Raw genomic sequence first — 21,853 nt, forward strand, 5'->3', positions numbered from 1 at the left:
GGCTTGTGAAAAGTATGATCAACTTGCTGAATGAAGTTAACATTTATATATACTTGTACATGTTAGGTTTATTAGTTAAGAATTATTTATTATATTGTTTTATGGATATGATGTTTTGCTTTTGATATGAAACTTGTGGTACCTTCAATAGAAAGAAATGGCTAAAGTTCTTTCCTCTTGCATCAGGCTGAGAAAAAGAATCCTTTTGGCCCTGCAACTGTGTTAACTATTGCGTTTATATGTTATTTTCTTCTTTATTTACACCTTTTTGTGCTTTACTAATTGAAACAGTAATTGTACTGATGCCAACATTTTACTTTCTTAATCATTGAATTAATCTCCGTCAGCAGTTAGTTTTTACTACCTGACAAACGGGTCAGGTTGGGTTAGGGTCAAAATAGTTTTGGGTTGAAATGGGTCATGGGTTAAACGAGTCCAAATGGTTAGGTTGGTCCGGGTTGGGAAATGGGTCGAAACGGGTCATGGATCAAATGGGTCCAAACAGTTCATATACTTTTACGTCATTTGATTTTCTACATTTATTGTATATTTATTAGTTTATCATTAATTATTCATATGTATATGTATATTTACTATACATATATAAGAAAATATTAATATACATAATAAATTTTTTTTTTTTTTTTTGGAAAAGCAATATACATAATAATTGATATAACCATGAATGTATTCACAAATGTTTGACGGATAAAATTTGTTATGCTCGACCCATTTCACCCCATTCATAAGACCCATCTCCATTTATTGAACTTTAGGAATTAATACCCACTGGACCTGCTATATTATATTTTGTATAGGACCCAATAGGTCGGAGGAAAACCTAATGGACCTTTTTTGAAGTTTGGTTTACATTGTGATGCCTAATTTTCCTCAAGACCCAATTGACCCGAAAACTTGACCCAAGTTTGAGAGTACGAGACTCAGTTTTTACAGTGGTTTGCAGGAAAAATAGAAAATTGATAATCAACTAAAGGTAATACGTAGTAAATCAGTCAGGTAGTGCCTGTTCACATAAGCATCTGTGTCATCACCTCCGTCCGTGTGGCAGTCCCCATCATCATTATGTCAATGTCTTCTTCTAAGCGACAGTCAACATCATCTCTTCTGTCTAACATGATAGTCCACATCAACAATTTCTGCCTGATACCTTCTAAAATCATCAATAAAAATTGGATTTTGTAATTCAAGTCATTGTTTAGGCAATTCTTCCTATAACAGTGTAGCACTACATAGTTATGCTCAAAAAAGTGCAAAAGAAATGGTCAATTAGGAATACAAAGTGATCAAAGATGAATACTAATTAAGAAGACACGATTTAACAACTGAGAGCCTGAGACATTCAAGTTATATAATTTTGAGTTGGCGTCGATAGTACGTATGAACATACGAACAAGTTAGATATGACTTTGCATACTTACATTATGCTATATAAATATTTACAGTATTGAGAATCTTTTTTATGCACTTAAACTCAAATAAATTGGACTGTGAACAGAAAAGTTCAAACCAGAACCTTAAAAAAAGTTGTTACTCTATATGATTTTCCTAACATAGAAGCATTTATAATTTATAACCTTTATAAACTCAATCACATAAATGTATATATATAGTCCTTTAAATTCACAAATGCTAGTAGAGAGATGGGAAGAAATGGCATAAACCAAACCAATAACATAGGTGTCACTAATTATAAAAAAATAAAATAAATTAACATATGTACATGAATATGAATATACAGTAACAAATTACTTCTCGAATTTAGTTCACTCATCAATCAGCAAATTCATTGCCGTCTCAATTAAAGAATGGATCGATATCTTGAATCTGCTCAATCCAATCGCCCCAGAAAAAGTGTTAAAGCTTTCCAATTCCGATGTGGTCTCCATAATACCTTCGAGCTCTTCCACCATGCCCAGATTTTTGAAAATCTGTATATTTGTCCGTTTATCTTTCATCATGCAAATTGCCAACTCCACTACATATCTTCTAATTCTTGGAGTTTTGGCTTGTGGTTGTGGATATTTCTTCAAAATATGCACAAGCGCTGTTGCTAAATCAGCCTCGTGTATTTCTGCCCTAGCAAACATGTCACTGGCTTCTTTAGATGTCATATATTTGAAGACATGTGCTGCTAGTCCAACCATTACTTCCTGCAACTTACTTTCTTCTGTCATTATTGCCCTTAGTACCTGCAATGGCAGATTAGGACGTGTCAAAATGGGTAAGAAAATTTTTTTTGGCTCATACTGGGTTCTTTCCACAAAACTTTCTGTTTATTTTTTTAGTGGGTCAGATATGATCACTGTTGTTAAGTTCATTTTTGTTTTTTTTTTTTAAATGATTAAGGCAATTTAAGAATTTTGAATACTCTGATACTTTTAATGAGTTAAAGTTTGGGTGTTTAACCCATTTGACATGTTTCATTTTTTCTATTCTGTCACATTATGAAATAGAACCCGCGAATTAACTCATTTAAGTTCAACTGATTATTACAGCCTCATGTTATCATGATTTGTAGTAGTAGTAGTAGTAGTGGCAATTTTTATCCATTTATAGGTGGATGGATCGATATGGATTATACTTTTTTCAAAATGGGTTATATGAAATGTTCATCCAAATTAGAACTGGTAAAATGGGCGATTTCTTACAATGTAGGTCAACTTGTGCTCAAAATGCACAAGACCTCCTAATTAGTTTACTGAAAACACCAATTAGACTATAACTGCCACAGTATGGTAACTGCAACATATTATAACATATTAATTATATAAAAAGTATAAGGGATGATTCTAACACACCCTTTTTTGATCTTCACACACCTATTTTAACCTTTTACTCTTCTAATAATACTCCATTTCTTTAAATTGGTGTGTGAGGATCAAAAAATGGTGTGTTAGAATCATCCCCCAAAAAGTATGGTGGATCAACTCAACCCGTTTGACATCCAGTGGCGATTCTAGGATTATAATTTAATGGGGTCCCGAAAATTTTTTCAGTACTAATTATATTTGAATACTATTTTAGTGGTAATTTACCTTAAAAAAAACTACAAATTCGAAAAGTATATGAGGTCCGATTAGCTAAATTTGTACTGTCCTGTACAATTTAAAAGAAAAATTATAAATTTGAAAAATATACGGGGTCCTCCAATTAAATTTAGTGGTGTCCTATACAATTTAACAGGTAATTTCTACTAAAAATTTTCAAACTAGTGGTGTCCCGTGACCCCACGGGCTTACAACTAAAATCGCCCCTGTTGACATCCTATCCATCCCGCCCATTTTGGCACCTCGAATTTATATTAAGACAAGAAATAAATGGATCCTTTGGGTATATAACTTACAGTAGGTGCAGCAGTGGCTACGCTTCTTAGCTGCTGAAACGAATCTGGTCCACTGTAAATGCATAAATTTCTCAAAATCCTCGCTGCATTTACACGCAGCAACGGATCATCCAAAGCATCAACAAGCTTCTCAATAACTTTCAGTTTTAAAATCCGTTGACAATTATTCACGCTTTCAAACGCCAACATCCCTAACGCTTCTCCAGCTGCCACTCTCACATACTTCCCATTTTCAACCATTCGATCTCTAAAAAAAATAATAAATAATTCTTTCAAAACTCCACCTGTACCCCCTATCCTCTCCGTCGCATCAGCATCCAGCGCCAAACTCGTAATTATCTCTATACCAAGCTTCTGCAACGTCGGTTGCTTTTCACCGTATCTTAACACATCTCGTATGTACGGAATTGTGAAAACCACCTCTGATATCTCCGCCCGAAGTTGCCTGCCTGTACCACCCGTTGTACTTGTCAGCATCTTCACCACCTGCAACGATCTTTTCACGGTCTGAATCTGAGAATCCGTTGACCGGTCATCCTTCAACAATCTCTCACTCGCGTGCGTGAAATCGATTATTTTCGGTAAAAGCCCCTTCGTGTTTCCAATTTTGCCACAATTGTCGTGATCACGCGCTAACTTTTTCAATATTTGAAGCCCTAATTGATTGAATGTCCACACGCCGTAATCTTCTTTATCAACGATAATCTCTTTTTTCGAAATCTCGCCACATGACGTGGCGCTAGGGTTTCGATGAACATGCAATAGACTCGATATCGATTCCATCGCACCGGGTATACCCGCAACCCGAAGCGAATTCTGTTTTTTTCCAGCCAATTTCGCTAAAATTTCAGCAGCTGATTTTCGAATCTCTTCCTCTTGCGGGTCCTTCCAGTTTAACATTTCCACCAACCGTTCTATCACCGTTATCGTGATCCCAATCTTTTGAAGCGTATCTTCCGAAAACCGCGCGTTTTTCGTAAAACTTTCCAGTATTCTCATACCAATAAGCTGCTCATCTGATGAGTCAGAATCCAAAAGTTCCATAGCGAACGAAACCAAATCCATTTTCAACCCATCGAAAATAGTTCCGTTAACACATTTTGAATACGAATCGTAAAAAAACCGCCTTACACTAACCAACCCAACCGGCCCAAATTCGCACTCGTTGTTAACCTTTTCCAACAAGTTCATGTACATAACTTTCCATTCCCAGTAAGCTTTCTCCAAAAGAAACAAAAGCGCTTCGGCTAACGCCAACGCGTAGAATATAATCAAAGCCGATTTACGGTTCCTTTTGTCCGTATCCCCTTTTTCAACCTCCCCAAAATTCTGTTTCACAAGTTTTATAACTGACAGAACCACACAAGCTGTTGCTGATGCTAACTGTAACCAATAAAGAAGCCTGCTAATGTTTCTTGACAAAAACACCCATTGACCATATGGTAGTAAAGGAACATCTGAACTGGTCCAAGTTCGGGTCAAAGTCTTTTTCTTCTCCAAGTTTTTAGTCCTAAGCTTCCTTATTTGTGAACTCGCTCTAACCGCTGTACTGGTTTGGTTGACCCGAAACACTGACTTAAAAGTTTTGATCAAAATGTGTGATTGTGATTTAACTGCGCGAAAACTATTGATTCCAGCATCGGTTAGTGACCAAGTGGCTTGGTGCTGCCATTCGAGCTCGTGGCTACGGCTAAAGATTCGTGTTCCTTCGATTAATAAGATAATGGTAATGAACCAAAAATCTGTTTGGTCAATTGTGATGGCAAACCCACCTAGTAAAACCACTGTGGCCCAAATGAACCCAAGTGTCCCTAGCCCAGTGGCTGCTTTTTCAAGAATGGCTAGCCGAAGGGCGAACAGGGTTAGTCTCTTTTCAGGTGCTTGCTTTATCTGTCTTGGCCCTGAACCTGATGGTGTATTGGTGCTACTGTTTGTTGTTTCAATGCTAGTTTGTGGTTCAAAAATGGCTGGACCTTGGCTGATTTGCACAGTTAGTTCATCTATTGGAAGGTGAACACTTTCTTGGTTTTGTATTGATGGTTTTTTATCCATATTTATGAATGGATCAAATTGGAAGTTTATAAGATATTGTTATGTTGAACAAGAGATATTTATATGTGTATTTGGAAAATGAACTTGGTGTGTAAGTATTGATTTTCTTATTAAATGAGGAAGAATGTGACTTTTTGGGATTGCTTTTTCAGTTATTTCCTTTTTATGGTCAATTGGTCATGTTGTTTGCTTCAAAAGCATTATATTACGGAGTAGTTGTTTTCATGATGTGTTAAAGTTATCAAAATGGTTTATCTTTAAAGTAAGTTGTTTGACAGTTTGTTATTGTAGTTGGTAAAAAATGATTTGTATCTGTGCTTGAATTTTTTTTTTTAATTTATAATTTCATCTGCTGCCACTTTTAAGGCTGCTAATTGATGACCATATTAGTTACATAACTTTGAAAAATAAACAAAGGTATTTTAATTTTTTGAATTCTTTAAACATAGCTTTTGGAACGTCATTAACATGCAAAAATAATATTGAACATATACATAATCGTTACTCTAAAATTACTAATCACTATATTTACAACATTGCTCACGACGACTTAAATACCTACATTTAAAAAGGGATCGATGTGATCCTTACACCAACTCATTTTTAACGTACACCAATAAAACAATTTTTGAACTATTACCCTTCCTCTAATAAAGTGAAATATTTCATGAAGATTAAATGACGATATAAATTATTTTTACTACTATGTATAGACGTATATAGTAAAAATGAAGTGGTGTCAAATCACCTTCATTAAAAAAGTTGCGAGTTAACAAATATAAAATTATTTTTATTAATAGGGTCAGAGTGATTCTTCCTTTTTTTATTGAGTTAGGTAACGTTAGTAATATATACGTAATTTTCATATCGTGTGAACGAAATAAGGTGAAATGCAAAAGGTTGAGAACTGTTGTGTTTTGCTGATGGTATTGGTATGCATGTTTATTTCATAGTGGGTGATGGCTTTAATAATTTAATCATAGAGTAGGTAAGTTTACTTGTAAAACAGGGTGTAACGTTGATTTTTAGGTAGACTTAATTTTATTTAATGTTAAAATTATACCAACTGATATTCTAGTCAGATGTCTTAATGATTATATTTTGGCAACGTGACCTGCAAATTTTAGTCAACAAGCTGATGGTGGGTATTATCTATTTATCCACGATAATCGGGTTTAAAAATATGTTTCTTGTTCTTTTAACAGAACATTTTTTATATATACATAGTTAAAAAGGTGTTAAATTGCTTCAACATATTTGTTTTGGCATTCTCTTTTTCTAACCAACATTTCCTGTCCTCCATCCAAGATATTCTATCACACTCATTTAAATTACCCAATTCAGCTCGACTTTCCCATGCTTCAACCCTTGCTTTAAGCGAATTGATCTCATTTTCAAGATTACCAAAGGTGTTCTTGCTCCAATCTTTGAGTGCAAACTTGACGTTTTTAAGATGGTCTCTGAACCTGCAATCTGAGCGTACACTGCTGATCGGTTTATTCCAAGCATTAATAACAATATCATCGGCACCCTCCTTATTAAACCACTCGTCAAAAACCTTAAAGGGTTTCGGACCGTAATCCATAATTTTGTCTCTTAACACTAACGGACAGTGATCCGAGACATTTCTATCCAATGGGATGACCGAGAGATCCTTCCACAGATTTATGAATTGGTCGGACACAAGAAACCTATCAAGCTTGCTAAACTTAGCACCATCGTCACTTATTCTCGTAAACTTTCTACCAATTATCGGGATTTCAATTAGATTATTCCTCGAGATAAACTCATTGAAACGTGCCGCTCTATGTTGATGGAATGTACAATTTAATCTATCTGAGCTTTCACGAACTTCATTAAAATTCCCGCATAAAACCCAAGCCGTATCGACTTCGTTTACCAGACTATTCAGTTGATCCCACATTAATTTTTTCGTCACATCCTTATGAGGCCCGTACACACAAACAATAATCGATTCTTTGCCTGAAACAATCCAATTACCCCGAACAGCGACAAAAAACTCACTACACAAATTAGCCGTTGCTATGAAGCTTTTACTATCCCATATCAGAAGTAATCCACCAGATTTTCCCACCGCCTCCTTTTGGACATAACCGCAATCATTATTACCCCATAAGTTATACACCCACCGCTCATTTAAAAACTTACATCTTGTCTCTTGAAGTGCCAGTACATCTACTTTCTCACAAAAACTAAGATTTTTAACCCAACTGAATTTCCCTGTTACCCCGAGCCCGCGAACGTTGAGACTAAGAATCTTCATTAAAAAAATCAGACAAAACGAGAGGAATACAGAGACTTACTGAGGGTTGAGGGTGTTCCACCTCAGCCCGATTTGTTGTCCATACTCCTTGATCTCTTCGCTATCGATTGTGCAGAACTGATTCTTAGCTGTGCCACTTGAATTCTGCGATTTTGAGCCTCTCATCCTCTTTTTCCCTTTCACTCCGCAAGCCTTGCATTTGTGAGAATCTTTCAAATTGATTCCTCTTCTCGCCATGCTTTTCATTCTCATAATACGCGAAGAGGCTTTGCAATTCCCGATTGCTTTCCAGTAGCAATTATTACAGAACGAGATTTCAGATGCCCTAGATCCTAATTGTGTCGATGAAGATGTCCTGGAGCGATGAGCACTAAGTGATTTTCCTTTTTTTGATTTAATGTACCCGTCCTTTTTATTAAAGTTTGATGTTGACTCCGTATTGCAATTTAAGTTATAAGATGGGCTTTTTACATCACACTTCCTGGATCCACACTTTTGTGTTACTTCCGGAGAATAGTTCGGCCCACCATCAGAGTCACTTACATCTGTAAATTGCCCATCTATCATTTGGGCCGAGTTTTTTTCAGGCCCACTGTTCTGTTTTGGAATCTCTAGTGCAATGTTATGATTACCCACCGACTCAACCGTTGCAATCTTTCTGTCGTGGGGGGGGCCCATTTGAAGTAACATCATTAGTAACCGATGGATACTTGAAGGAGACGAGAATTCAAAATTTTTTCACGCGACAATCAAGAGAAAATACAACAAGTGTAACATTCGTGGTCTCAACATAAATGGTCTATGGAATGAAAATCCCACTGAGGTCAAAACAGCAATTTTTTCGAATTTTCAACGCATTTTCGAGTCAAATAACTCGTTAAGGCCAAGGGTAATTAATTGGGTTGGGAATGTTGGGCCAAATGATACAGTTGGGCCGAATTCCATTGCATCTGCACCATCAGACGTTCGGGGTGGGCCTGGTCAGAACTTCGAATTGGGTACATCTCATTTGTCTAACACTGAAGCCGATCAATTAGAACTCCCTTTTATCGAAAATGAAATTTGGGACGCAGTCAAGGATTGTGGGGGTTCAAAAGCGCCGGGTCCGGACGGGTTTAATCTTAATTTTTACAAAAAATATTGGGATACTATCAAAAGTGATCTCATAAACGCAATTCAGTTTTTTTGGGAAAAGGGGGAATTCTCCAAGGGGTGTAATGCTTCATTCATCACCCTCGTGCCCAAAGTTGCGGATCCAACAAGCCTTAATGAGTATCGTCCGATAAGTCTAATTGGAAGCTACTATAAAATCGTAGCAAAATTGCTTTCAAATCGACTTAGGAAAGTTGTCCCTAAACTAGTTGGTTACGAGCAGAGTGCGTTCATAAAGGGTCGTAACATCCTTGACGGGGCTCTCATTGCAAACGAGACTGTAGAGTACTTGAAACATAAACATAATAAAAGTCTTGTCTTCAAAGTCGACTTCGAGAAGGCGTTCGACTCTTTATGTTGGGAGTTCTTATTGGAGGTAATGGAATACTTGGGGTTCGGGGTAAAATGGAGAAAATGGATTCTCGAATGTCTAAGGTCGGCTACTATCTCTATTCTCGTTAATGGCTCGCCAACGGAGGAGTTTAAATTGGGTAGAGGTGTGCGTCAAGGGGATCCCCTATCCCCCTTCCTTTTCATTTTAGCAGCAGAGGGTTTAAACGCATTAACAAAATCAGCGGTGAATAACAGAATGTTCGCGGGGGTTGAAGTAGGTAAAGATAAAGTATGCATCTCTCATCTACAATACGCGGACGACATGATTTATTTCGGTGAGTGGAGTACACAAAACCTTCGGAACCTAATGAAACTCCTCAAATGTTTCGAGTTAACGTCGGGGCTTAAAGTAAACTACAAAAAGAGCAACTTATTCGGGTTGGGGGTTGAAAAGCAGGAGGCTGAAAATATGGCTAAGCTCCTCGGGTGCAATATTGGCTCATTCCCATTCACATACCTAGGTCTTCCGATTGGGGCTAATATGTTAAAGATGAAATATTGGAAGCCGGTATTTGAGAAATTCGAGAAACGTCTTTCGGATTGGAAGGCACGCTAGGTGTCATTTGGTGGGCGCTTGACCCTTGTTAAATCGGTGCTTAATAGTCTTCCGTTGTATTTCTTCTCGCTTTTCCGTGCCCCGTCTTGTGTGATTAATAAACTCGAGAGTGTGAGGCGTTCATTTTTTTGGGGCGGGACGGGGAAAGATTCAAAAATTGCTTGGGTAAAGTGGGATGAGGTTCTTTTACCTTATGGGTTGGGGGGTTTAAATTTGGGCTCTCTAAAAAGTAAAAATTTGGCCTTGATCGGCAAGTGGTGGTGGAGGTTTAAAACTGAATCCGACTCCTTGTGGGTCAAGGTCATCTCGAGCTTATATGAAACTTCGGGTGGTTTGGACTCTTGTAATGCAAAAAACTGTTTTTCATATAACTCTACTTGGTCACATATTGTCAAAGCAGGTTCTATAATTGATGACACAGGTGTTGCCTTCTCCAAGTCTTTCATCAGAACATTGGGAGACGGGGCTACTACATCGTTTTGGAATGATTCATGGGCAAGCAACGAACCTTTCAAGTCAAAGTTCAAGAGACTGTTTAGGCTAGAAAGAGATGGTGATGCGGCTGTCAACTCACGGGTAAAAGTGGTCGAGAATCAGACGGCAGGGTGCTGGGAATGGGTGCGGATGCCTTCGGGTCGTACATTATCCGAATTTAATGAGCTCTGTTCGTTGATTTCCAAAGTGTCCCTTTCGCCATCAAAGTCTGACTCATGGCGTTGGGGGTTATCAAGCAATGGAATATTTACGACTAATAAGCTCTCAAAGTTGATTGATCTGAAGAATCTACACCAAGGTACGAACGTGTTTGAAAGTTTGCGAAATGATCTTATCCCAAAAAAGGTTGAGGTGTTCGTGTGGAAAGCGAGAAAAAAAAGATTACCTTCGTTAGTGGAACTAGATAAGCGTGGGATCGACTTACATAGTGTCCGGTGTAAGATTTGCGACGATGCTGTGGAATCGGTTGACCACACGCTAATCTTTTGCAAGGTTGCATTCGAAATTTGGACTAAGGTATGCGAATGGTGGGGTATAAATAGGATACCCTCGTTAAGCGTCATCGAAATCTTTCAAGGCTCTTCTCCTGTAGCAATGTCGGATTTGGGATCCAAAATATGGCAAGCGGTAACTTGGACTTGCGGGTATCTAATTTGGTGGAATCGGAACCAAAAAACATTCTCAAATAAAGTTTGGAGTGTTCCGGTTGCGCTATGTGAAATACAAGTTAAGTCGTTCGAGTGGATTGCGAAGCGGTGTAGGAAAAGAAGCATCGATTGGCATAATTGGATTCACAATCCTCATGTGTTTTTAGTATAACTCTCGTTGTTAGCTTAACACCTTGTTTAGTTAACTAAGGTGCGAATCTCATTTGGCGCGTTGTGTATGCAAGATATATGTAACCGAGTTGTAAATTTGAGATATCAATAAAAATTGCCGCCTTTCAAAAAAAAAAAAAAGGTGTTAAATTTAAGCTATTCAATCAAAGGGCATTATGGTTGGTATTGAAGATAATGTAGACAGATTTACCAACAATAAAGTGATTAAAATTTGAATCGATAAAGTTTGATTTTTGAGTTAATTTAATGACGTGGATGGTTAGGTAATGGTTATGTGATGGCTTGCAAGGGTGCGGTTAGGCTATGTAACAAGTCTGGTTTTGTGACAGCAAGTGGGTGTGGTGTGGGATGGGTGTGCCACATCCTCATCATCCCTTGGAGTGTACGGTTCGTGTTGCGTCCTCTTTTTAAACAAAAAAGTTTCCTCCTTTTGAGCCATCCATTCAAGTGAATTAATGCATTATCTACACCACTTTTTCTATTACTGGATGAATTATCGATCGATTATTATTATAAATAAAATTTAAAATTACAAAATTATAAATAAAAACTATAAATACTACATACTTTTTAAATTTTACTAACGACAACCATTATTTTATTTTATTGTACAATTTGATAATTGTCAGTTAGAAAGTGTCTGATAATCGATATGTACAATTATTTTTTATATTATAATTATATAATGTATATTTTGTTATAAGTCAAGTGTCATGGTGTAGTGGCCGACACTTTTGATAAAGTAAAATTTGGTGAATCAATATATTTGGTGGATCACGGATATTACTGTTCCACCTAACTGCACAGTGAATTATTGTACTATAAGTATGTTATCGATTGTAATCAGTAGGTACACCATTCTTGAATAAGAATCTACTATCTTCTTTCTTCTTTCATATTTCTTCAAAATAGGTATTACAAGTAGTTATAAACTACTAAATTATAACACGTTATTAGCACGAAGAGCTACGTATAATTAAGATGATTCTTCGAGTTGCTCAACCACCACTTCCACCTCTCAAGATTTCTGCTAGCCACCGTCCTCCGCCGCTGAAACCGTCGGAAGATTCTGAAACCTCCGATGTGTCTTCTCATCAAGAAGTTATGAGCTTGGATTCTTCCATCACTAAGTTATACTCATTAGGTATTCCAAAAATTGTTGACGTTATTTAAATTTAAATTACTTTGAATTAATTAATTAACAAGAAAACCAAGACTTTACAACGATCATAAAATGAACCTGTTTTGAGAGGGATAGTTAAAAAAAAGGGAGATATTAAGATATACATACCTATATCCTCTCTCAAATACAAAATCACCATCTTCATTTCCTTGTTCTTTCGAACCGAAGACCACCACAAAGTCACAACCCTGCTACTCTTCTGTTCTTGTTTCACAGTTTAAATATCATTCAAAACCCTCACCATGTTGCAGTCAAAAACCAACCAAAAACCATCATCAATTCGGTCACTACTGGAGCTCCTGTTGCTATATGACTAAATGTAATGAACCATTATTTCATCTCTCTCTTTCTACAATTCTAACTCGAGAACCATATTAACCACCTCAACCAAGACCATCGAAACCCATTAGCTTTCTGTTTCCGTTTTATAATTGAAACAAGAACACCATTTAAAAACATAGAAACCACCACAAAACAATGGCGTAAACTATTTCTATTGTGTATACCAAACCACCACTAGGAATATAAATCAACAACTCTGTGGATAGTATTATAGGGTAAGCTATTTTTACGAGAACTTTCTCCTCTTTGTGGCCGACGTATACTCACCCAATAACCCCACTTGATAAAGAAATTTGAGCTTTGTTTAATTAATCACGTTTGAATAAATTGAATTATGAAGACAAAGTAGCCACCATTACATTACATACTTTTTCTATTGATGGCAGACAAACATTAAACAAAAACCCCACTTGATAAAGGTGATGATAAAGTGAATAGATTTTTCGGTTTATGCTTTCTATTAAAACAATAATATGGACCATACACCATTCTTTATTGTTTGGACGTATGTGATCTAAACATTTTAAATTGGGACGTTTAAATAGATTTGCAATAAGAATTATTATGGAGCGACAATATTGATTAGTGTAGGGGTATAATAACAACACGTGATTCGTAAATAATGATGGTACACGAGGATCATGGTTATGATAAGGATCATGATGTCGACGTTAGGAATATGATGATGATAGTTAGGGTGCGCTTGGTTCGAATTGGTGAATAGGAATGGGAAAGGTAAAGGGAATACTAAAGGAATGGAATCTTTATAGCATATTATACCCTTTATCTTTGTTGTTGCTTGGTATATTAAATTAATATGGCACTGTAAAATTATCTTTGTTGAGGTAGAATTAGTAATAATATCATGTACGTAAATTAACAGTTATATACATATAATCATAATCTTTTAGCATCAACCTATAATCAGAGGCGAAGCCAGAAATTCAAGATAAGGGGGGCTCGAATTATTTATAAATCGTAACTAATAACAAAGGGAACGTGATCACATCTTTTGAACGATAGTGCCGATAAATATTATGTTACTGAATAAAAGAAACAAAAACCATAACAATTACAGAGTATTTTTTTTTTAAATCACGGAGTATTTTCTAACATTAAATCATCCCAAACTAATATAACTTGAAATAAAATTAGTGAATAATAATAGTTAAATTTTAGTTGTTGGGGGTGGCTGAGCACCACCCTGTCCCCCCTTGTCTCCGCCGCTGCCTATAATATACTTGATATATAATAATATATAATACTGCTGCTTTTCCAAAATAATAATAATAATAATATACAATTACATATCTATGTATATAAGCATTTGAAGTTTTTGTTGTTAAAGTTATAAAATTACGGAGTATAAAATTTTACTTAACTATTTTCTACAAAAATATGTTAACTGAAAAAGAATCGAAAGATAGTTTTTTTGTACAAGTGATAATACTAGAGAAATGTTGAAGGAAAGTATGAGAGAGGAAAAAAAAAAAAAAAAAAAAAAAAAGAAGAAGAGGAAATTGAAAAAGAACGTGGGATTTGCTAGAAATTACGGGGTAATGGGCGTTCCCCTCAATTTAGTGGTTAATGCTCCATTAATTAGTTTAAGCCAATGGACATTCCCATTAGTAATAACCAGGCAACCTTAATGATTATGAAACCCATTCCTTTATCTCTAATACCCCCAACCAAACATGCCCTTAGATTATAGTGATGTACTTGGGCGGTGAATTGAAATTATGAACGTTATAATTATAATTAATGTACAACCCTTTAATATAATTTAATTAATGCATTTGAGAAAATTAAGCTACCCTATTCATCACATCAGTAGAGATCCGATACCTACAATTTAATTTGTTATATTTCAGTTGAGATAATTTTCGTTTTGTTATATTTAGGTTGAGATAATTTTCGTTGTATTTCTTATTTACCATTTTGCACTACATAAATTTAAGGTTTATTGCTTTTTAGATTTTATACTTAATTTAGTTCGAACTAGTTGTCTAGTTTATATCATATATTAGTCAGAGTTTGTCAATTAATCTCTTTTTCTTAACCTTAAGATGTTGGTACATTGATGGTAACCTGATTTTCCATCAAGGAGGTTAGAAATTCTGACTCTCATGTGCTGCAAAAAAATATTTCCTTTGTAGTTACCCGCCCATTTAATGCGCCTCGGAGGTTTTACACGACTATGTATTTAAACCTCACCTGAGGGGGTTTACCATGCTCGTATGGATTCGTCGTGAGTATTTTCTCCCGAGGGGCTATAGAACTGTAATGGTTCGTACCAGGAAAATGATCGGGTGGGTGGGTTATGACATCATATTTGGACCTCGGTCAGTGAATCTTAACTGTTGTTCAAAAAAAGTTTGATCTATTTTTAGAATTGTACGTTTTAATATTATATTATGACACCATCCATCCGGAATCCTGGCTTCGCCACTAGCTATAAGAGTTTTGCATCTTGAGCCTATCAAGTATTGGGTTATGATAAGTAGGCTTGTAACAAATCATTTTGTGTTTATAAGATGAATAAAATGGTTATGGGGAAAACAATAAATAGTGGACAATGAAGTTAAATGATAAAACCGATGGCAATATAAATGAATGAGGGTGATACAGTCGCGATGTTACGATGATGGAAATAAAATGAAGATATGATTATGATAATATGATCGTGATTATGATAAATATTATGATGATTTTGGTGTTAGATGATGATGGATAGGTTTAGAAGAAGGAAACAGAAATATTGGTTTATTAGATATTAGATTCATGTAATTTAAGAAAAACAAGGATAGACGAGTGGTTAAGGGTGTTGTGGGTTAACGAGAGGTCGTGAGTTCGAGCCCGAGCTGCGACACTATATTTTTAGCTATTTCCTTAAGGTTCGTGAATCCGAAGCCAACCCTGCATTGTTCAGTTCCGTCGTATGCATATTTTTACTACAAAATATCGTATGGTAATATAATTTGATTATCTTGCTGAAATATAACTCATTATTTGCTTATCTTATTTGAAGTTTTAGTATGAATCCTGGTGGAATACAACATCAATTAAATGGTAAAGACCTATGTATTGCAGATAGTGGTAACATACACACTATGATCAAATCTAAGAAATATTTCATTGATTTAAATCAAATGAAGAAATTATAAATACTATATCAGTTCTTGCAAACTTGATATAAGGAACGGAATCATATTACCAAATGGTACGAATTTTCTGATAAACAATTCTTTGTTTTCTCCCAAATCAAAGAGAAATTTGATAAGTTTCTCTGATATATATCATAATGGATATGATTATCAGTCAATGATAATCGAAAATGAGAAATACCTATGATGAAAAGCGCATATGATAAAAAGCGCATATGATGAAAAGCGCAGCGCATATGATTAAAAGCGCATATGATGAAAAGCTGTGATGACCCGGAAATTTCTGACCAAATTTAAACTTAATCTTTGTATGATTAACATTTTCGACACGATAAGCAAAGTCTGTAAAACTGAATCTCAAAATTTTTGAACTACTTTTATATATTTAAATACCCTTCGGTTGTTTTCGACGATTCGCGAACAATTATATGTAAATAGATACATATATACTATAACTTGAAAAGGTAACAATGTATTAATTGTTTGATACCGTACATTAAACTTATTGGTTTAAATATCTATTTGAATATATATGATAAGTTGAAATATTTATTATTAAAATTTATTTATATATAACTTTCAATGTGTATTTAAAAACTGATTTATATATTAAAAAGATATATACATATATATAATTTCAAGTTATTTAGTAAACGATAGTAACATTCGTTTATTAATTCGATTGATATTTAGATAAGTTAACTAAATCATTTAAGATGAACCAGTAAAACACTAATTTGCTACAGTATTTTCAAATTGCTACAGTACCCAAAATGCTACAGTGTTTTCGAAAATCACTATTTGCTACAGTGAAATTGACTTTGCTACAGTGAATTGCTACAGTAAACAGTAACTTTGCTACAGTAACTTTGCTACAGTAACCATTTTTGATATGAAGTAAATGACCAAAACACTTAAATGTATAAGTTATACCTTGAGTGGTATAGTTTATGGATGATTTAAGACTATATTTTGACAAAGGTACGATTCACGAAACGTAAAGTACAAGTTTTCTCAGTATACGATAGGACGTTCGAAAAACCAGAACCGGGACATAAGTCGAGTGATGACGTACGACTTATCGGAACTAAAATTACAAATCAACTATGCACGTGAATTTAATATAATATATAATTAATTATATAAATTATTATATATTATAAATATTATATTAAAATATGTCGATAAACTAGAGGCCAAAACAATGTGAGCTGTCCCTGGTCCTCATGCGAGTCGCATGGCCAGAAGGCCATTTCCATGCGAGTCGCATGACTCCAGATTCCAGGCCAGGTACTATAAATTCAGGTGTTTTGCTCGAATGAAAAATCAAAACACACATACACAAATATATATTGCTCCGTATAATATTTATTATTATTATTATTATTATTATTATTATTATTATTATTATTATTATTATTATTATTATTATTAAGATTATTATTAATCTTATTATTAGTATTATTATTTTTGCGATACAAAAATAATAATGTACATAAAATATTACGACGGAGTACTGTCCAAGTAATTTTCAAAACGAGTTTCCGAGCGAGCTAGAGCTAAGGAAAATATGGGTTATTGCCAAGGAGGTTATGGGTAATGTTCGGGGGTATTTTTGTGAATCAAACCTCGTGTTTATTATCTCCGATGCGTCTACATGCTTTCCTACAATATTGTATATCAATATTAAACAGTGAGTTTCATATGATCCCTTTTACTCAATATATTTTTGGGCTGAGAATACATGCGCTGTTTTATGAAATGAATACAAAAACTAAAACTGATTTGTGTGAGTTTCATATGATCCCTTTTACTCAATATATTTTTGGGCTGAGAATACATGCAAATGCTTTATTAACCGATATACAATATTTATATGCGTGAGTTTCATTGCTCCCTTTTTAATTGCTTTTGCAATCTATATTTTTGGGCTGAGAATACATGCACTTTATTTTAAACGCAATGGATACAAGTACATACTAAATTCTACACTGAGTTTGAACCGAAAATCCCTTAGCTTTGGTAACTAGTAACTGCCGGTTATAAGAACTGGTGGGCGTGAGTAGTTATATATGGATCCATAGGGCTTGACATCCCCGTCCGAGCTAGAGCGCTAGCCTTTTAACGGACGTATGCTATTTGAGAAGCGTACACGTTGGTTTGCGTGTATTATTAAGATGATTATACAAAGGGTACAAATTATATATACGTTAAAGTTTAGTTACCAGGGTGCTCAATTTTGTAGAACCGATTGATAAACGTTTCGGATGAAACAACTGAAATCTTGTGATCCACCTTTTATGTAAAACCTATTGATAACGTTTTAAATAAAACAACTGAACTTTTGTAATCCACATTGATATACGGATTATGTGTAATATTAAAACTATGAACTCACCAACCTTTGTGTTGACACTTGAAGCATGTTTATTCTCAGGATTCTAGAAGTCTTCCGCTGTTTGCTTATACGTGATACAAGATATGTGCTTGGAGTCATACATGCTATATACAAGAAACTTGCATTCACCAAACCATTACCATGTATCTTATTTTGACTGTATTGTCAACAGATGTATTATTGTAAACCATTAAATGGTGATTGTCTATACGTAGAAATCATCAGATGTTAAAAACCTGGAATTTATATATTCATTTATGAAATACCTTTTCAAACGAATACAATGTTACAAAATGTATCACATAGAGGTCAAATACCTCGCAATGAAATCAATGAATGACGTGTTCGTCCATATGGATTTGGAGCGATCGTCACAAAAGCGCATATGATTAAAAGCGCATATGATGAAAAGCTCATATGATGAAAATCGCAGCGCATATGATTAAAAGCGCATATGATGAAAAGCGCATATGATGAAAAGCGCAGCGCATATGATTAAAAAGCGCATATGATGAAAAGCGCAGCACATATGATTAAAAAGCGCATATGGTGAAAAGGATATATATGGACCAATTCATCCATCATGTGGACCATTTTGATATTTCATGGTATGAACATCAATTAATGTATTTTATCCTCGCACAAAAGAATGCGAAATGAAAGTTAAAAAATAATGCATATGCAAGAACTTGTAAATCAATTACCTGATGCATTTACAGATATAAAAAAGAGTGACTAAATCATATATACCAGCAGTAAATACTCCAGCTCGAACTGAAATTCCAAAAGCTGGCAATAATGTCACTGTTGAGTCTTTGCCACGCATCAAACGTGGAAGATCAATTGGTTCCGAAGATAAAAAATTCTCGAAAAATAAAATCAGCTGATAATGAGATAAAAGAAAGTGTTCAAGAAGAACCACAAATCAATATTCCTTCTACAGAGGATATTGATAAATGTAAATACATAAATTGCGATAAATTATGCAATATTATGGAACCGAAATGAAATGAAAAATCTTGATGAGATATTTTCATATAATATTACAATGACATCATGAATAAAGATGATGATCTAGAACCAAAATCTGTCATTGAATATCAAAATAGACATGATTGAGCTCAATGAAAAGGAGCAATACGAGCTGAATTAGAATCGCTCAATAAAAGAAAAGTTTTCGGATCAATCGTTATCACTTTTAAAGATGTGAAACGTATGAGATACAAATGAGTTTTTATCCGAAAAAGAAATGTACAAATGAAGTTACAAGGCAAAACTAGACTTGTAACTCAAGATTTCCCACAAAGACCGGAAATGAATTATGAGGAAAACTTATCCTCCTGTAATGGATACAATTACTTATTAGATACTTAATCAACCTGGTAGTTACTTAAATGCATTTCATGGATGTTGTAACTACTTATCTGTATGGATCACTTGATAGTGATATACATGAATATACCTGAAGGGTTTAAGGTATCATAAGCATCTAATGCAAAACCCAAGGGAATGTATTCTATTAAATCACAAAGATTTTTATATTGGTCTATACAATCGGGACGTATGTGGTATAACTGATTAAGTGATTACTTGATAAGAAAAGTGTATACATGTAAAATTATTTGCACATGTGTTTTTATTATGAAAAACAATGATCAGATATATATCGTAGTTATTTATGTCAATGTTCTTAACATCATATGAACAAATAAAGAGATCTATGAAATCATTCAACTTCTAAAGAATTATTTTGAAATGAAAGATCTTGAAAAAACAAGTATTACCTTGAATTGCAAATTGAGCATATGCCTAATGGTTTACTTGTACATCAAACAACTTATACCGAAAAGATTTTAAAACATTTTTTTAAAGACAAACTCATTGTTGTTAGATCACTCAATATTGACACTGATCTATTTCATCCCTGCGAAGATCATGAAAATCTTAACAGATCGAAAGTTCCATTTTTAGTGCAATTGAGGTTCTTATGTATCTTATAAATTGTACAAGACCTGAAATTTCTCTTGCAGTTAATTTGTTGGCAAGATTCAGCTCAACTTCTACCAAATGACAATGGAACAGGATCAAACACATATTTTGATACCCTTGAGGAACTGCCGATTTAAAATTATTTTATTCTAACGCTTCAAACCAAAATTTGGTTGATTATGTATATGCAGGTCATTCATCAAATTCTCATAAAGATAAATCTCAAACTCAATATGTATTCCTAAATGGAGGTACCACAAAATCATGGCGTTCTCAAAAACAACACTTGTTGCAACATCATCAAATTATTCCGAAGTGATTGCATTACATGAAGCCACTCGGGAATGTTTTTGGTTAAGATCAATGACACAACTCATTATTGATTCTTGTGGACTAGAACACGATAAAAGTTCAACAACTATCTATGAATATAATGCAGCTTGCATAGCACAGATGAAAGAAGGATATATCAAAAGTGACTGAACAAAACACATACCTCCTAGATTCTTCTCATATACTCAAGATCTTATAAAAGACAACCAGATTAAAATGAGATCAAAAGATGTGACGACTCAGCGATGTCTACTTGAGGGGGAGTTAACTCTATGCTGCACTCTTTTTCCCTTGGCTAAAGTTTTTATCCCACTGGGTTTTTCTTTAGCAAGGTTTTTAACGAGGCAGTAACTTGTAGTTGATCTCTAGTGAAACAAAATTGTCGTCCAAGGAGGAGTTTTATAAGTCAAGTGTCATGGTGTAGTGGCCGACACTTTTGATAAAGTAAAATTTGGTGAATCAATATATTTGGTGGATCACGGATATTACTGTTCCACCTAACTGCACAGTGAATTATTGTACTATAAGTATGTTATCGATTGTAATCAGTAGGTACACCATTCTTGAATAAGAATCTATTATCTTCTTTCTTCTTTCATATTTCTTCAAAATAGGTATTACAAGTAGTTATAAACTACTAAATTATAACATATTTATGTTTATATAAATTATTTAACAAAATAGTAAAGGGGACACTTCTTTTCCCAATATCATCAAATAAATAAACTACTATTAATTGTTTTATCATTAAGCTCTTATTTGGTAAAAATTGTTAAAGTATTTATAAACACGTTATGATGGGTTTAATATAATACAGATTACAATTACAATTACAATTACAATCATCAGATCAGATAGTTGTTAATTATATATGTCCTTTGTTAAAATATTAGTGCAATCTAATTAAATGGATTCTATTGTCACAATATATATCTTGTAGAGATTTTGCATATCTCTAAGATATCTTGCATTTATGTGATGACCCGGAAATTTATGACCAAATTTAAACTTAATCTTTAACGTTTCCGACACGATAAGCAAAGTCTGTAAAGTTGAATCTCAAAATTCTTGAACTATTCAAATACCCTTCGATTGTTCTCAACGATTCGCGAACAATTATATGTAAATAGATACATATATATACTATAACTTGAAAATGTAACAAAGTGTTATGAAAATGATACTGTGCATTAACCTTATTGGTTTGATTATCTGATTGATATATTTAACTACGGAGTTAAAAGATTATGCCAAACGATTGAATTAAAAGATATTTATTGAGTCCCTTAAGGATTATAATATTATTACG

The 21,853-nt window shown here is 34.4% G+C and overlaps 2 protein-coding genes across 2 annotated transcripts; both read right to left on the reverse strand.

The window, feature by feature from the left end:
- Positions 1-1,599: 1,599 nt before the first annotated feature.
- Positions 1,600-5,491, reverse strand: LOC139881148 (uncharacterized). The gene is made up of 2 exons (XM_071865667.1): positions 3,365-5,491; positions 1,600-2,210 (listed from the first exon to the last, which is right to left on the reverse strand). The coding sequence occupies exons 1-2, from the start codon at positions 5,414-5,416 to the stop codon at positions 1,785-1,787; spliced, it is 2,478 nt and encodes an 825-aa protein (XP_071721768.1). The 5' UTR covers positions 5,417-5,491; the 3' UTR covers positions 1,600-1,784.
- Positions 5,492-6,629: 1,138 nt separating this feature from the next.
- On the reverse strand, positions 6,630-7,700 carry LOC139844252 (uncharacterized). The gene has a single exon (XM_071834474.1). It carries the CDS (start codon positions 7,698-7,700, stop codon positions 6,630-6,632), a length of 1,071 nt encoding a protein of 356 aa, XP_071690575.1.
- Between the last annotated feature and the right edge of the window lie 14,153 nt (positions 7,701-21,853).

This window comes from Rutidosis leptorrhynchoides, chromosome 1 (assembly GCF_046630445.1).
Source record: "Rutidosis leptorrhynchoides isolate AG116_Rl617_1_P2 chromosome 1, CSIRO_AGI_Rlap_v1, whole genome shotgun sequence".
Classification (NCBI taxonomy): domain Eukaryota; kingdom Viridiplantae; phylum Streptophyta; class Magnoliopsida; order Asterales; family Asteraceae; genus Rutidosis; species Rutidosis leptorrhynchoides.

Excerpts from the sequence above, each read along its gene's own strand:
- LOC139881148 (XM_071865667.1), bottom strand. The coding sequence starts at position 5,416 with ATGGATAAAAAACCATCAATACAAAACCAAGAAAGTGTTCACCTTCCA. Across the intron at positions 2,211-3,364 it reads TAGCCACTGCTGCACCTACT|GTACTAAGGGCAATAATGAC; the intron begins GTAAGTTATATA and ends CTGCCATTGCAG.
- LOC139844252 (XM_071834474.1), bottom strand. The coding sequence starts at position 7,700 with ATGAAGATTCTTAGTCTCAACGTTCGCGGGCTCGGGGTAACAGGGAAA.